General features: G+C 35.0%; 1 protein-coding gene across 2 annotated transcripts in view; it reads right to left on the reverse strand.

Annotated features, from left to right (window-relative positions):
- Positions 1-1,095: 1,095 nt before the first annotated feature.
- Positions 1,096-18,109, reverse strand: part of LOC148946653 (acyl-coenzyme A diphosphatase FITM2-like) — a 34,626-nt gene continuing 17,612 nt past the window's right edge. For both annotated transcript variants that reach the window (XM_089096307.1, XM_089096308.1), the window contains exon 2: positions 1,096-4,888. In XM_089096307.1, the coding sequence (XP_088952433.1) occupies positions 3,735-4,888 (1,154 nt within the window). In that variant the 3' untranslated portion in view covers positions 1,096-3,734. The remainder of the gene's footprint in view (positions 4,889-18,109) is intronic.

Consider the following 18,109-nt stretch of genomic DNA (forward strand, 5'->3'; position numbering starts at 1 on the left):
AAGTAAAATCCGTATTTTTATTTTTAGGACAGTGTTTATTAATATTCTGATGGTTAACTGTTGTTTAAAAATGAGAATTTTTGTAGACAACTTTAACTGTAGATATTTATTGCGATATTCAACATATTGAAACTCGTGGAAAAAGACTAAAGTATGTAGCTTCCTGTTTTTATCAGCGTTTTATCCCACAAACAGAAAATGTTAGAATTAATATTCTGTTGAAAAGAATCTTTTATACTGAGCACTGCAGAATAGGCTAAATACGCTAGCATACTGAATCTATGGCACATTGTTAAAACTACTGATTCTGGACGATATGAGACCAACATGCTGATTAGTTTGGATAAGAACCCCCCCCCCTCGGAATTTAATTCCAGTGACGAGATTACGCACAAGTATCTCCATAGCAATCCGAGGAGAAGAAGAATAAGCTCCCACTTTGGCTCACTATCAACAATATTTACAAACATTTTCAGTAAATAATGACACGAAACGAGCCCCCCCCCCCCCTAGCCGATGGGATAGCACACTGGACACGCTTTCCTTCAGGATGCAGGTTCAAATTCTGGTATTGCCGAGATCAAGACTTTGCAAGCTCAGCCGCATGGCTGTGGAGCCAATGGACCTTTGAGGCCTGAGCCACAATCTAGTTGGGACCACCGCACCACAAATCACAAAAAAACAATAGACACGAAAGTATTTTGTTAGTAAAAGACTATCTCTGTTCATAGCTTTTGATAAGTAAAACACAAACTAACATACCTTTTTTAGTCTGTGGAAGAGAGTATTTACAGAGGCACAGTGGTTTTGTCTGGCAAATACAAGTGAGGCTCTCTAACAGTCTACACTGCATAGCATGTATCAAAAGAGCTGTTTTTTTTAATTCAAAATGAAGGGATGAAATTGCTTTCTCAAAAATTTTATGAGCATAAAATGTTGATTTGGTGCTTACTTAAGTGCTTTTAAATACTTTATATATTGTATATTGTTATGCCATTATTGTAAATTGTTATGCCATATTGTTATATATTGTTGTGCCATTTTTTATTGTGGTTTTGGTGTGTGGCTGAATAAAAATAAAAAAGCCAAAACAAACATGTTGGAACAATTTATTACAGTAAAACAACGCAACATTCCGTATATATAATTTTGAGACATTACGCGTAATAGACCGAAATTAATCAAAATGTGAAAGCGCAAGTGATGTGTCTCATAGCTTTGTAAGATTAATAGTAGTCATAACTATGCCATAGACATCAAGACATAGAAATAAAAATGGAGAGGGAAGGAATGGTGGATTTGGAACTGAAACTAGAGTTATGCAGTCAGAAAGATCAGGCAACCGCTTCTGATAGCTGTCCTGATGCCATGAATTTAGAAATGCCTTCCCATCCCCACAGCGAGGTCAAACTGTGTCTGAAACCGTAACAAGAAAAAAACTAAAAACTTACTAAAAATTCACCTCCCCAAGTTTCGTTGAGACATAAAAACCACTTCTGGTAGATGTCTCAATTCTAAGAATTTAATCTTTAATGATCAATCATCAGTGAAGAGTTAGGTACTGAAGCATTTTCTAGGACCCTTTGCGTAGTAATCCATTCACAGTTTAATTTACCTATCTCAACAAAATTCAAATATAACGAAGCTAAGGCATATTGAGGTTGAAACTAAAGTTATGTGACCAGAAATATGGCTAAAAATTTAGGCGAAATGGACTATCATAAAAGTTGTATGTACACAATTATAAATTTTGCATATTATTATGATACCAGAGTAATTCTCAGCAAGTAGACAAATATCAAGAAACAATTACTTTTTAAGCAAATTTGCCTCCTTAACCTGAAATAACAACGTTTTATATGCTTCACAGGAGACAACCAAACAAACATTATAAGAACGTACTCTACAATGCGATATTCATCTACATTGAAATCAAAGTTAACACAGTACAGAGAAGATGCCAGAGTTTTAACACGTTAGACAACTGATTATCCTGGACAACAATGGGAAAATGCCCAAAAAAGTGCACAGTACGAGTTGACCTTATTAGTATAATATTAAAATAGCACCACAGTTATACACGTGGACAAATAGTTGCATGTTATTTTCTAAAATAGTGCTTTAAACTTCAGTGTCAGAAAATCCATGTAGTTACTTTATTTTAAGATTACACTAGAACACTTAAAATTGGGTTACTTTACAAGGTAGAATGTTATTCTGGAAACTTTTCTAATTCTCAAAATCTACCATTGACTAGCGAATCAGCTATATTCTACTGCTAGCTAAATATTTAGTCTCTCAATGAGAAATGTATTTATTTTCATTTGATTATAGCAGCAAATATCCTAAATAAAAACAATAGAATACAAATATATATATATATGTATGACGGACCAATTCATTAGACAGACAGATCAAAACGAAAAATTAAGCAATATTATTGGGTACTAAATATTTATTTCTTTATTGAACCATGCTAAATGGCAATTATTTGTGAGAAATAATACAGCCAAATTACATATGATGAAATCATTAGATGTCAATAATAAGGACGAAATAATTATGTTCAAAAAAGCATAAAAATGAAATTTTTGGTCATCAATCTTATGCCCAAGCCACACAATAGTCACATCCGTCGATAAAACAATCAAATTTTATGGAGGACATGGGACTTTTCTTGATTTTACTACCATACTTGTATTTCTGAAGTGGAAAATTAAATTGCAATAAATTGGTTTAAAAATTTTGCACCAGCACTAATTTTTTAAAACTGTTCTTTACTAATACTATGTCTTCTTAACTTTTGTTAGATTTCTGTAACAGATAGGAAAATTGCTGTTCCAAGCTTACATTTTTTTTAGTTTCAAAAAATTATACTATTAATCCTAGCTCTGATTGGTCAATCAAGAAATTTAGAATTGAAAGTTGAACAATATTCAACTCGAAAAAGTACAAATGGCGTATTCCTGCGCTGTCGGCATTTTCCTTACCATGGCTGCAAGAACAGTTGCAACCTAGTAAAGAGCTAATTGATAAAAGGTGACTTAAGTACGTATTTTTTGCTGCTTGAATAACTGTTCTGTATTTTCTCTTTGAAACTGATGCTGAAAATTGTATTACTGTGACAGAGGAGAGGTACCATGCCATGATAGCTATGCCCTAGATTGGATGCTATGGACGTTAAAAATTTGTACTTCCAAAAGGATAGCACCATCTGCCTAACAGTCATGCCTTTATAGTAAAAGAGATTCCAAGGTTGCATTGTCAACAAAAATTGGAAGTTCTTGACCAGCAAGAACTTGCAACCTTTGTATTTGTTGCTTTGGGGTTATCTAAGAAATATGCTCTATGTCAACATGCCGACAATAATTTAACACCTGAAGCATGAGCTGACAAAGCATATTGGTGATATTGATGAGCAATTATGCAGAGATGTCATTTATGTGCATTTTTATGTGGTACTATTTGGTCAGGATGCCATCATGATGACACAATTAGGGAACTTTTAAAATATATTTCAGTTCACTAAGTAAAAACAACAAAGTATACCTCATTTTAAAAACAAGGATGCTAACTGAGGATGTGTCAGATCTTTCCTTTTGTTTGAAGAAAAAGATAAAGACCTATGGAAAGACTATCTAAACAAAACATGTAAGAAAGCAGGTCATAGCACATAGTTTGGCTCTTTGTTTTAGTGAAAAGCATTTCTGATTAATTTTATCATTTTATTAGACTTACGAAACAGATTTACTGGAGTTTTCATCTAAACTTCCACCTTCATGTGGGAGGTCCTGATTACGTAGGCTGTATATAGGCATTCCTACAAAAGTGGGCACTTTATCTTTATCTTTCCTATCTGAAATCAATGAAACTTTTCTTTTCATTTTTGATACCTCTAATGGATTGCATGGATTCATATAGCCAACATAACCCTCCCCAGGAAGACCAGGGGAAATCCCTTTCCTTCTATACCAAAACCTATAAGTAACAAACCACATCAGGATTGATATGACACCACCCAGAAACTTCTCAATCATACTATGAAAATACATAATAGTAGAAACTAGCATAACATCCCATAAAATAGACAATAAAGACATTCCAATAAAAACTCCACGAATGTAAGGAGTAAAGTAACTATAATCATCCTTCAAATTGGCCAACTCTTCATCACTAAGCTTTTGCAGCTGTGTATCCTCTTTACCATCAGTTGATCGATTATACTCCTCATTTCTGATCATATCTTTGATACTATCCCAGCCAATGAGGGCTTTTGCCTCCTCCTTAATAAGCATTGCACAATAAATCAAAATAAACGAATGTCCAGATATTGAGAATGCATACCACTTATGTCCACCGCTTGTACAATGATATTTGTCATTAATTTTCAATGGCTTAGAGCACATGCCATAATTATTTTCCACTTTCACAAAAAACATTGTACACACATACCAAATGCCTGTTGCAACCGCAATTCTTAGTAAATGTTTCTTTATCATATCCCGATTTCTGCATGTATAAACTCTTGCTGTCATGTATATAAAGCTCACTACAAACAACAGTGTCCACGCCCAGCTAAGTTTGACAAAATAAGTGTTAAAAATATTATCTTTTCTTGAAAAATACGTCCTTGGAAAAGGCGCAAAATCAGATATGATGCTCCCAATAAAAATGCTTCCAAGATAAACACAAATTTTCACATGCTCCTCAATGAAAAGGTATTTTCGACACAAATGTACAACCATTAACAGCAAAATATGTTGAATGCTGCTTGGAGTTGGGAGAGGTTTTGTTCCACCTCCTGATGGTTGGTCATTTCGTGTGAATTTGAGTGAAGATGGGGTTGACTTTCTTCTTGTGCGTGATGATGGTGAAGGCATATTCGTACCTACAAAATCAAATTATATTAGATTTCACCTGATTCAGAAAATCCATACCTTTCGGTAATATATACATAATTACTTGTCTTTCAGATTTAAATAAAGTATGTGAGTTAGTAATAAAAAAAAATGCCTTGCATATAATAAAGTGCAGAATAACGACTTTGCATCACATATATACCTTTCACAAACACCCAATTTTACATCACAACAGGTAGTATTTTGCTTTGAAATGTTTAAATAAATCTGAAAATTTACTGAAAATGCAAAAGAGGTTCATCCTGTTGCCTAAAAGTTCAGCCCTTTCAAACAGTTCGTGGTAACGAACTGTAAGTAAGGAGCGACCTGGCTCAATAGTAACCGAAATTCTAGAAAACGGGTTTTGGATACCAATAGATACAGCAAAAGAATCAGATTTTAATGCTGATTTAAAATATATAAGTTTTGTCAATTTTTACATACCTGGAATGAAGATTCAGGTCTTAGCAGTGGCGTCAATCCACGGGAAGGTAGGGCAGGGGAACGTATTTTTTAAACTGTTGCGCCTCCCTCTCAGATCTTGAAAAGTACCCTTTTTCTAGTTTCGTTGGAAAATGCCTTTTTGGAATTTCATTGAAAAAGAACAAAATTGCCCCCCCCCCTACTTATATGTCAAAAAATACATTTTGCCCCACCCCTCCATAATGTTGCGAATCGACGCCACTGATTCCAGAAGTGAAGTATTTTCACCCTTCTGGTGAATCAAGTGATAAGACATGCGTCATATTTTTTACAGGTGTCAATAGCTTTCAAACCGAGGTGAAGGGGGGCTTATTTGAGATCTGCTAGATTTACTTCCTAATATGCCCATTACGACCCATCGTCCTATTTATAGGACAGATAGTTTTGCTTTTTTGTAAGTAAGCATCCCATTGTCTTCAATTAATCTACCCTGATAAACCCACAGCCAGTCGAATTCTGAGGTCATAATTAAAAATTAAGAAATTATGGAATGTTATGCAGTCATGTAAAAAATTGTTTTCAAATTTCAGGCAATATGTGGATTCGAGACAGTTGCGAAACTAGTGAAGGCACATTCAAAGGTTCTACTACATGAGCTAGGTGTGCAACACAATATAAGTTCATATATACTTATACTGTGGTGTGCAATTACTTATGCAAAATTAAGTGTGTTTTATATTTATAGGACAGTGGACATAAAAGGCTTTGAGTCATGCTCTGGAGCCACTTAACGACAATGAATTCACTTGTTATGAATTACAAGTTGTAATCTTGACAGGATCAAGTATCAGACAAAGATCAAGACATCAAGGCTCTGATTTTACAAGATATTAATTAAAAACACTTTTTCACAAAATAAGTTTTTCAAAGAAAATTAAGAACTCCATTAAACCAAAAATGAGAAAGTATAAAATCAAATAATCTACAAAGCCTGAAACTACCACAAATCAGCATCGATAAATAAATGAAACCCAAGACGAAAAGAAATTACAACAAAAAACCGAGTCAAACTCAAAACGAGCAGAAATTAACATGAGTTGGGCTCAAAACCCCTATGCCTTCCCAAAGCCAGAACATAATTTGCATTTTACTGAAAACATATATATGTTTTTACTTTTGTAACGTTAATAAATCAAGTAATATTAACATTTTGATTACTAAATATCAGTATATGTATATTAAACTGATAATGCACAGTCATTTGCTATTCAGTTGCTATCCAGTTGCTATCAGGTGAACATCTAAAGCAGATTAAATATATAACGGAAACTAAGCATTATAAGTTGACGGAATTTAAATTATATTGTGAAAGTTATTGGAATTTATTCGAACTTGACATTAGTAGAAAGCTATCTTATACTCCGGTAGGATCACCAAATATTGGCATTGAGTCCCTAGGGAGAACACGTGGTAGTATCAGTCCCGTACGAACACCATATATGGGCATGGAATCCCCAGGGAGAATGATTACGTAATCGAAGTGGGTCAATGACCTCAATTCCCCTTTCGTGAATCAATAATTCCCCTTAGAAACAACAAATTAATTCCCCTTTCTTGACAAATCAATCAACCATGACATCATCTATCAGACATTAAAAAACTTCGCCCAGAAACAATTCTCATGGAAGAAGACCAAAAACATTAATAAACTTCGCCCCGGAAACAATTCTGGTCGAACTCCAAAGATATTAATAAACGTCACCCCGGAAACAATTCTCCAAGAAACTCCGGTGAATGTTTTGATCCTAGAGATGAAGAGATTAACGTGGGAAAGGGTTTCTTAGTAATTTGAAATGTGACAGCGCAGGGATGCCAAAAACAAAAGGAACTCGCTGAAATTACGTTTAGGGGTTATTTGAGCGAAACCGTTTTAGACATTTTAGGGAATTATTCGGCGAAACAGTTAGAGACATTTTAAAAGATGATTTTAGAAGATGTTTTAGAAGAGGATTTGAGGGTGGTCGTTATAATACACAAGTTCCATTTGAACAGTGTCGTGAGGACCCCTACCCCAACCCCAAAGGGCTCCGATCCCCTTACCCCAACCCCAAAGGGTTCCGATCCCCCAACCCCACCCCCGAAGGAAGCCCCCGGTCCCCGAAGGGCCCCCGGGCTCCCAAAGGGTCCCCCGGGCCCCCGGCGCCCCAAAGGCACCTGAGCCCCCATTTTTTTATATTTTGTTAAGGCTATATTATATCTTTTCAGAACAAATTCCTTTCTTAATGTCATTCCTTAACCCATTTTCACGAGTTGAAATACCAATCCTTTCACGACAACTTTACTATAAGGCTTTTGGAATACCCCGACATCAAGCAATAGTTTTCAAAAGACATTTCAGAGCAACTTCTTTTCTTAATGTTCCCTTCTAAACCCATTTTCCAACTTGAAGTACCTGTCCTTTTCATCAACAACTTTACTTTAGAGCTTTTTAGATACCTCAACACCAAGAAATACCTTTCAAAAGGCATTTCAGAGCAAGTTCCTTTCTTAATTTCCCTCCTAAACCTTTTTTACAAGTTGAAGTACCCATCTTTTTCACCCACAACTATACTTTACAGTTTTTTGGATACCTCAACACCAATAAATACCTTTCAAAAGGCATTTCAGAGCAACTTCTTTTCTTAATGTCCCTTCTAAACCCATTTTCCAACTTGAAGCATCCATCCTTTTCACCCACAACTATACTTTACAGCTTTTTTGGATACCTCAACACCAAGAAATACTTTTCAAAAGACATTTCAGAGCAAGTTCCTTTGTTAATGTCCCTTCTAAACCCATTTTACAAGTTGAAACATCCATCCTTTACACCCACAACTATACTTTACAGATTTTTGGATACCTCAACACCAAGAAATACCTTTCAAAAGTCATTTCAGAGCAAGTTCCTTTCTTAATGTCCCTCCTAAACCTATTTTACAAGTTGAAGCATCCATCTTTTTCACCCTCAACTTTACTTTACAGCTTTTTGGATACCTCAACACCAAGAAATACTTTTCAAAAGACATTTCAGAGCAAGTTCTTTTCTTAATATCACTCCTAAACCCATTTTCCAACTTGAAGCATCCATCCTTTTCACCCAAAACTATACTTTACACTTTTTTGGATACCTCAACACCAAGAACAACTTTTCAAAAGACATTTCAGAGCAAGTTCCTTTGCTAATGTCCCTCCTAAACCTATTTTACAAGTTGAAACATCATTCCTTTTCAACCACAACTATACTTTACAGCTTTTTGGATACCTCAACACCAAGAAATACCTTTCAAAAGACATTTCAGAGCAAGTTCCTTTCTTAATGTCCCTCCTAAACCTATTTTACAAGTTGAAGCATCCTTCCTTTTCACCCACAACTTTACTTTACAGCCTTTTGGATACCTCAACACCAAGAAATACTTTTCAAAAGACATTTCAGAGCAAGTTCCTTTCTTAATGTCCCTCCTAAACCCATTTTACAAGTTGAAGCATCCTTCCTTTTCACCCACAACTTTACTTTACAGCTTTTTGGATGACTCAACACCAAGAAATACTTTTCAAAAGACATTTCAGAGCAAGTTCCTTCCTTAATGTCCCTCCTAAACCTATTTTACAACTTGAAGCACACTTCGTTTTGACCCACAACTTAACATTACAGCTTTTTGGATACCTCAAAACCAAGAAATAACTTTCAAAATGCATTTCAGAGCAAGTTCATTTCTTAATGTTCCTCCTAAACCCATTTTACAAGTTGAAGCATCCTTCCTTTTCACCCACAACTTTACTTTACAACTTTTTGGATACCTCAACACCAAGAAATACTTTTCAAAAGACATTTCAGAGCAAGTTCCTTTCTTAATGTCCCCATTTTACAAGTTGAAGCATCCTTCCTTTTCACCCACAACTTTACTTTACAGCTTTTTGGATACCTCAACACCAAGAAATACTTTTCCAAAGACATTTCAGAGCAAGTTCCTTTCTTAATGTCCCTCCTAAACCCATTTTACAAGTTGAAGCATCCTTCCTTTTCACCACAACTTTACTATAAGGCTTTTTGGATACCTCAACACCAAGAAATACTTTTCAAAAGACATTTCAGAGCAAGTTCCTTTGTTAATGTCCCTTCTAAACCCATTTTCCAACTTGAAGTACCCATCCTTCTCACCCAAAACTTTACTTTACAGCTTTTAGGATATCTCAACACCAAACAATACCTTTCAAAATGCATTTCTTAGCAAGTTATTTTCTTAATATCCCTCCTAAACCCATTTTACAAGTTGAAGCATTCATCCTTTTCATCCAAAACTATACTTTACAGATTTTAGGAAACCTCAACATCAAGAAATACTTTCCAAAAGACATTTCAGAGCAAGTTCATTTCTTAATGTCCCTTCTAAACCCATTTTACAAGTTGAAGTACCCATCCTTTTCACCAACAAGTCTACTTTACAGCTTTTTGGATACCTCAACATCAAGAAATGCTTTTCAAAAGGCACTTCAGAGCAAGTTCCTTTCTTAATGTCCATCCTAAACCCATTTTACAAGTTGAAGTACCCATCCTTTTCACCCACAACTTTACTTTACAGCTTTTTGGATACCTCAACATCAAGAAATACTTTTCAAAAGTCATTTCAGAGCAACTTCTTTTCTGAATGTCCATTCTAAACCCATTTTACAACTTGAAGTACCCATACTTTTCACCCAGAACTTTACTTTACAGCTTTTTGGATACCTCAACAACAAGAAATACCTTTCAAAAGGCATTTCAGAGCAAGTTCCTTTCTTAATGTCCATTCTAAAACCATTTTACAAGTTGAAGCATCCATCCTTTTCACCCACAACTATACTTTTCAGATTTTTGGATACCTCAACACCAAGCAATACTTTACAAAAGGCATTTCAGAGCAAGTTCCTTTCTTTAAGTCCCTTCTAGACCCATTTTACAACTAGAAGTAGCCATCCTTTTCACCCACAACTTTACTTTACAGTTTTTTGGATACCTCAACACCAAGAAATACCTTTCAAAAGGCATTTCAGAGCAACTTCCTTTCTTAATGTCACTCCTAAACCCATTTTCCAACTTGAAGTACCCATCCTTTTCACACACAACTATACTTTACAGCTTTTTGGATACCTCAACACCAAGAAATACTTTTCAAAAGACATTTCAGAGCAGGTTCCATTGTTAATGTCCCTTCTAAACCCATTTTACAAGTTGAAGTACCCATCCTTTTCACCCACAACTATACTTTATGACTTTTTGCACACCTCAACACCAAGCAATACTTTTCAAAAGACATTTCAGAGCAAGTTACTTTCTTAATGTCTCTTCTAAACCTATTTTCCAACTTGAAGTACCCATCCTTTTCACCCACAACATTACTTTACAGCATTTTGGATACCTAAACACCAAAAAATACATTTCAAAAGGCATTTCAGAGGAAGTTCCTTTCTTAATGTCACTTCTAAGCCCATTTTACAAGTTGAAGTTCCTTTCTTTTTCACCCACAACTATACTTTACAGCTTTCTGGATACCTCAACATCAAGAAATACTTTTCAAAAGGCATTTCAGAGCAAGTTCCTTTCTTAATGTCACTTCTAAAACCATTTTACAACTTGAAGCACCCATCCTTTTCACCCACAACTTTTCTTTACAGCTTCTTGGATACCTCACCACCAAGAAATACCTTTCAAAAGGCATTTCAGAGCAACTTCTTTTCTTTATGTCCCTTCTAAACCCATTTTCCAACTTGAAGTACCCATCCTTTTCACCCACAAACTTTACTTTACAGTTTTTTGGATACCTCAACACCAAGAAATACTTTTCAAAAGGCATTTCAGAGCAAGTTCCTTTCTTAATGTCCCCATTTTACAAGTTAAAGCATTTCATCCAGTTTAAGGCATTTCAGAGCAACTTCTTTTCTTTATGTCCCTTCTAAACCCATGTTCCAACTTGAAGTACCCATCCTTTTACCCACAAACTTTACTTTACAGCTTTTTGGATATCAGAACACCTAACAATACCTTTCAAACACCATTTCAGAGCAATCTCCTTTCTTAAAGTTTAACATCAAACCAAGTTATAACTTGAAAGACACATCTGTCTCATCAACAACTTTACATTCAACTTTTTGGATGCCCCAAGACCACGAAATACCGTTCAAAAGCCAATTTAGAGCAACTTCCTTTTTTTATCCCTTCTAAACCCATTTTACAAGTTGAAGTACCCATCCTTTTCACCCACAACTTTACTTTACAGCTTTTTGAATGCTCAACACCAAGCAATACTTTTCAAAAGGCATTTCAGAGCAAGTTCCTTTCTTAGTGTCACTCCTAAACCCATTTTACAACTTGAAGTACCCATCCTTTTCACCCACAACTTTAATTTACAGCTTTTTGGATACCTCAACATCAAGAAATACTTTTCAAAAGACATTTCAGAGCAAGTTTCTTTCTTAATGTCCCTTCTAAACCCATTTTCCAACTTGAAGTACCCATCCAGTTCACCCACAACTTTACTTTACAGTTTTTTGAATGCCCAACACCAAGCAATACTTTTCAAAAGGCATTTCAGAGCAAGTACCTTTCTTAATGTCCCTCCTAAACCCAATTTACAAGTTGAAGAATCCTTCCTTTTTACCCACAACTTCACTTTACAGCTTTTTGGATGCTCAACACCAAGCAATGCTTTTCAAAAGGCATTTCAGAGCAAGTTCCTTTCTTAGTGTCACTCCTAAACCCATTTTACAACTTGAAGTACCCATCCTTTTCACCCACAACTTTAATTTACAGCTTTTTGGATACCTCAACATCAAGAAATACTTTTCAAAAGACATTTCAGAGCAAGTTTCTTTCTTAATGTCCCTTCTAAAACCATTTTACAACTTGAAGCACCCATCCTTTTCACCCACAACTTTACTTTACAGCTTCTTGGATACCTCACCACCAAGAAATACCTTTCAAAAGGCATTTCAGAGCAACTTCTTTTCTTTATGTCCCTTCTAAACCCATGTTCCAACTTGAAGTACCCATCCTTTTCACCCACAAACTTTACTTTACAGATTTTTGGATACCTCAACACCAAGAAATACTTTTCAAAAGGCATTTCAGAGCAAGTTCCTTTCTTAATGTCCCCATTATACAAGTTAAAGCATCCATCCCTTTCACCCACAACTATACTTTACAGCTTTTTGGATACCTCAACACCAAGAAATACTTTTCAAAAGTCAGTTCAGAGCAATTTCCTTTCTTAATGTCACTTCTCAGCCCATTTTACAAGTTGAAGTACCCATTCTTTTCACCCACAAACTTTACTTTACAGCTTTTTTGTATACATCAACACCAAGAATACCTTTCAAAAGGCATTTCAGAGCAACTTCCTTTTTTAATCTCTTCTAAACCCACTTTACAAGTTGAAGCATCCATCCTTTTCACCCACAACTTTACTTTACAGCTTTTTGAATGCTCAACACCAAGCAATACTTTTCAAAAGGCATTTCAGAGCAAGTTCCTTTCTTAATGTCTCTCCTAAACCCAATTTACAACTTAAAGTACCCATCCTTTTAACCCACAACTTTAATATACAGCTTTTTGGATACCTCAACATCAAGAAATACTTTTCAAAAGACATTTCAGAGCAAGTTTCTTTCTTAATGTCCCTTCTAAACCCATTTTCCAACTTGAAGTACCCATCCATTTCACCACTACTTTACTTTACAGTTTTTTGAATGCCCAACACCAAGCAATACTTTTCAAAAGGCATTTCAGAGCAAGTACCTTTCTTAATGTCCCTCCTAAACCCATTTTACAAGTTGAAGCATCCTTCCTTTTCACCCACAACTTTACTTTACAGCTTTTTGGTTACCTCAACACCAAGAAATACCTTTCAAAAGGCATTTCAGAGCAACTACTTTTCTTATTGTCCCTTCTAAACCCATTTTCCAACTTGAAGTACCCATCTTTTTCACCCAGAACTATACTTCACAGCTTTTTGGATACCTCAACACCAAGCAATACTTTTCAAAAGGCATTTCAGAGCAAGTTCCTTTCTTAATGTCCCTCCTAAACCCATTTTACAAGTTGATCAATTCTATTTTTTCCAAAAAATGTAAAAAGGTTCCACTTCAGTTCAGATTTTTCTCAAAGTGATGAAAAAAATTTAAAATACTGTTCCAAATTTTTCATAGAACATAGAAAAGTTCAAGTTCTTTTCTGAATTTTACCAAAGAACACACTTCAATTCTAATTTCTCCAAAGAAAATAAACATCTTCCACTTCAATTATATATTTCACAAAGACGCAAAGAAAATTAAAGTGCTATTCTAAATTTTTCCATAGAAGATAGAAAAGTTATACCATAGTTGTGAATATTTTCCCGGAAGAGTTTAAGTTAGGTTAGCTTAAGTTAACTTATCATGAGCGCTCATGATAAGTTAACCTAACCTTTTCCGGCAAGTATGGTTATGTTAGGTTACATTATGTTCGGTTAATTTAGGTTAGGCTAGGTTAGCCTACGTACGCGCGCGTACGTAGGCTAACCTAGCCAAACCTAAATTAACCTAACATAATCTAACCTAACCTAACCATACACCTAACTTTTGGTCTGTCCCTCACCTAATCTAATCTAACCTAAGTGAAGCGTACGTAGGTTAACCTAAGCTAACTTAACCTAACCTAATCTAACCTAACCTAACCATACTTGCCGGAAAAGGTTAGGTTAACTTATCATGAGCGCTCATGATAAGTTAACCTAACCTAACTTAAACTCTTTCGGGAAAATATTCACAACTAGAGTATAACTTTTCTATATTCTATGGAAAAATTTAGAATAGCACTTTAAATTTCTTTGTGTCTTTGTGAAATAAATAATTGAAGTGGAAGATTTTTATTTTCTCTGGAGAAATTAGAATTGAAGTGTGTTCTTTGGTACAATTCAGAAAAGAACTTGAACTTTTCTATGTTCTAAGAAAAATTTGGAACAGTATTTTAAATTTTTTATCTCTTTGAGAAAAATCTGAATTGAAGTAGAACCTTTTTACATTATTTTGAAAAAAGAGCATTGAATAATAAATTATTTCTTATTTATTGAGAAAATTTAGAATAGAGATTGACATCTTCATCCCTTCATTGAGAAGATTCAAAACTGACGTAAAAATTTTCAACGTCAAGTTAAATACTCATAGGTATGGAGAAGCTTTTTGTATCTTCTATGTAAAATTTTCAAATAGAACTTTAAATTTACTTTTGTCTTTGTGAAATTAAGAACTGAAGTAAAAGATTTTTATTTTTTTTGGATATCATAGAATTGAACTGTGAGTTCTTTAATAAAAGTCAGAAGGTAACTTGAACTTTCTATCTTCTATGAAAAATTTGGAACAGTATTTTAAATTTTTTCATCTCTTTGAGAAAAATCTGAACTGAAGTGGAATCTTGGATGATATTGTGTCGTGTAAAAAAGTTGTAAAGTAAAGTTGTGGGTGAAAAGGATGGATGCTTCAACTTGTAAAATGGGTTTAGGAGGGACATTAAGAAAGGAACTTGCTCTGAAATGCCTTTTGAAAAGTATTGCTTGGTGTTGAGGTATCCAAAAAGCTGTGAAGTATAGTTCTGGGTGAAAAAGATGGGTACTTAAAGTTGGAAAATGGGTTTAGAAGGAACATTAAGAAAAGAAGTTGCTCTGAAATGCCTTTTGAAAGGTATTTCTTGGTGTTGAGGTAACCAAAAAGCTGTAAAGTAAAGTTGTGGGTGAAAAGGAAGGATGCTTCAACTTGTAAAATGGGTTTAGGAGGGACATTAAGAAAGGAACTTGCTCTGAAATGCCTTTTGAAAAGTATTGCTTGGTGTTGGGCATTCAAAAAGCTGTAAAGTAAAGTTGTGGTGAACTGGATGGGTACTTCAAGTTGGAAAATGGGTTTAGAAGGGACATTAAGAAAGGAACTTGCTCTGAAATGTCTTTTGAAAAGTATTTCTTGATGTTGAGGTATCCAAAAAGCTGTATATTAAAGTTGTGGGTGAAAAGGATGGGTACTTCAAGTTGTAAATTGGGTTTAGGAGTGACACTAAGAAAGGAACTTGCTCTGAAATGCCTTTTGAAAAGTATTGCTTGGTGTTGAGCATTCAAAAAGCTGTAAAGTAAAGTTGTGGGTGAAAAGGATGGATTCTTCAACTTGTAAAGTGGGTTTAGAAGAGACATTAAAAAAGGAAGTTGCTCTGAAATGCCTTTTGAATGGTATTCTTGGTGTTGAGGTCTCCAAAAAAGCTGTAAAGTAAAGTTGTGGGTGAAAAGGATGGGTACTTGAAGTTGTAAAATGGGCTGAGAAGTGACATTAAGAAAGGAAATTGCTATGAAATGCCTTTTGAAAAGTATTTCTTGGTGTTGAGGTATCCAAAAAGCTGTTCAGTATAGTTGTGGGTGAAAGGGATGGATGCTTTAACTTGTAAAATGGGGACATTAAGAAAGGAACTTGCTCTGAAATGCCTTTTGAAAAGTATTTCTTGGTGATGAGGTATCCAAAAAACTGTAAAGTAAAGTTGTGGGTGAAAAGGATGGGTACTTCAAGTTGGAACATGGGTTTAGAAGGGACATAAAGAAAAGAAGTTGCTCTGAAATGCCTTTTGAAAGGTATTTCTGGGTGTTGATGTATCCAAAAAGCTGTAAAGAAAAGTTGTGGGTAAAAAGGATGGGTGCTTCAAGTTGTAAAATGGTTTTAGAAGGGACATTAAGAAAGGAACTTGCTCTGAAATGCCTTTTGAAAAGTATTTCTTGTTGTTGAGGTATCCAAAAAGCTGTAAAGTATAGTTGTGGGTGAAAAGGATAGATATTTAAACTTTTAAAATGGCTTTAGAAGGGATATTTAGAAATAAGCTTCCTCTGAAATGCCATTTGAAATGTCTTTCTTTGTGTTTAGGTATCTAAGATGCTGTAAAGTATAGTTTTTGATGAAACAGATGTGTATTTCAACTTGGAAATTAGATTTAGGAGGGACATAAAGAAAAGAACTTGCTCTGAAATGTCTTTTGAAAAGTATTGCTTGGTGTTGAGGTGTGCAAAAAGTCATAAAGTATTGTTGTGGGTGAAAAGGATGTATACTTCAAGTTCGAAAATAGGTTTAGAAGGGACATTAAGAATGGAACCTGCTCTGAAATGCCTTTTGAAATGTATTTCTTGGTGTTGATGTATCCAAAAAGCTGTAAAGTATAGTTGTGTGTGAAAAGGATGGGTACTTCAAGTTGGAAAATGGGTTTAGGAGTGACATTAAGAAAGGAAGTTGCTCTGAAATGCCTTTTGAAAGGTATTTCTTGGTGTTGAGGTATCCAAAAAACTGTAAAGTAAAGTTGTGGGTGAAAAGGATGGCTACTTCAAGTTGGAAAATGGGTTTAGAAGGGACATTAAGAAAGGAACTTGCTCTGAAATGACTTTTGAAAAGTATTGCTTGGTGTCGAGGTATCCAAAAAGCTGAAAAGTATAGTTGTGGGTGAAAAGGATGGCTGCTTCAAGTTTTAAAATGGTTTTAGTAGGGACATTAAGAAAGGAACTTGCTCTGAAATGCCTTTTGAAAGGTATTTCTTGGTGTTGAGGTATCCAAGAAGCTGTAAAGTAATGTTCTGGGTGAAAAGTATGGGTACTTCAAGTTGGAAAATGGGTTTAGAATGGACATACAGAAAAGAAGTTGCTCTGAAATGCCTTTTGAAAAGTATTTCTTGATGTTGAGGTATCCAAAAAGCTGTAAAGTAAAGTTGTGGGTGAAAAGGATGGGTACTTCAACTTGTAAAATGGGTTTAGAAGGGACATTAAGAAAGGAACTTGCTCTGAAGTGACTTTTGAAAAGTATTTCTTGATGTTGAGGTATCCAAAAAGCTGTAAAGTAGCCTTGTGGGTGAAAAGGATGGGTACTTCAACTTGTAAAATGGGTTTAGAAGGGACATTAAGAAAGGAACTTGCTCTGAAATGTCTTTTGAAAAGTGTTTCTTGGTGTTGAGGTACCCAAAAAGCTGTAAAGTATAGTTGTGGGTGAAAAGGATGGATGCTTCAACTTGTAAAATGGGTTTAGGAGGGACATTAAGAAAGGAACTTGCTCAGAAATGCCTTTTGAAAAGTATTTCATGGTGTTGAGGTATCCAAAAAGCTGTAAAGTAAAGTTGTGGGTGAGAAGGATGGGTACTTCAAGTTGGAAAATGGGTTTAGAAGGGACATTAACAAAGGAACTTGCTCTGAAATGTCTTTTGAAAAGTATTTCTTGGTGTTGAGGTATCCAAAAAGCCTTATAGTAAAGTTGTGGTGAAAAGAAAGGATGCTTCAACTTGTAAAATGGGTTTAGGAGGGACATTAAGAAAGGAACTTGCTCTGAAATGTCTTTGGAAAAGTATTTCTTGGTGTTGCGGTATCCAAAAAGCTGTAAAGTAAAGTTGTGGGTGAAAAGGAAGGATGCTTCAACTTGTAAAATGGGGACATTAAGAAAGGAACTTGCTCTGAAATGTCTTTTGAAAAGTATTTCTTGGTGTTTATGAATCCAAAAATTTATCAAGTAAAAATTTGAGTGAAAACGAAGGATGTTTCATATTTTAAAATCTGCTGTGATGTAACAATAATAAAGGAACGTGCTTTGAAATGTCTTTGAAATGTATTTTATGGGTTTGAGGTATCCAAAAAGCTGTAAAGTATAATTTTGGAGGAAAATGATTAATTCTTCAAGTTGGAAAATGGGTTTAGAAGGGACATTAAGAAAGGAACTTGCTCTGAAATGTCTTTTGAAAA

The sequence above is a fragment of the Artemia sp. Qi Xiang Cuo genome, chromosome 11 (assembly GCF_049724085.1).
Source record: "Artemia sp. Qi Xiang Cuo chromosome 11, ASM4972408v1, whole genome shotgun sequence".
NCBI lineage: Eukaryota > Metazoa > Arthropoda > Branchiopoda > Anostraca > Artemiidae > Artemia > Artemia sp. Qi Xiang Cuo.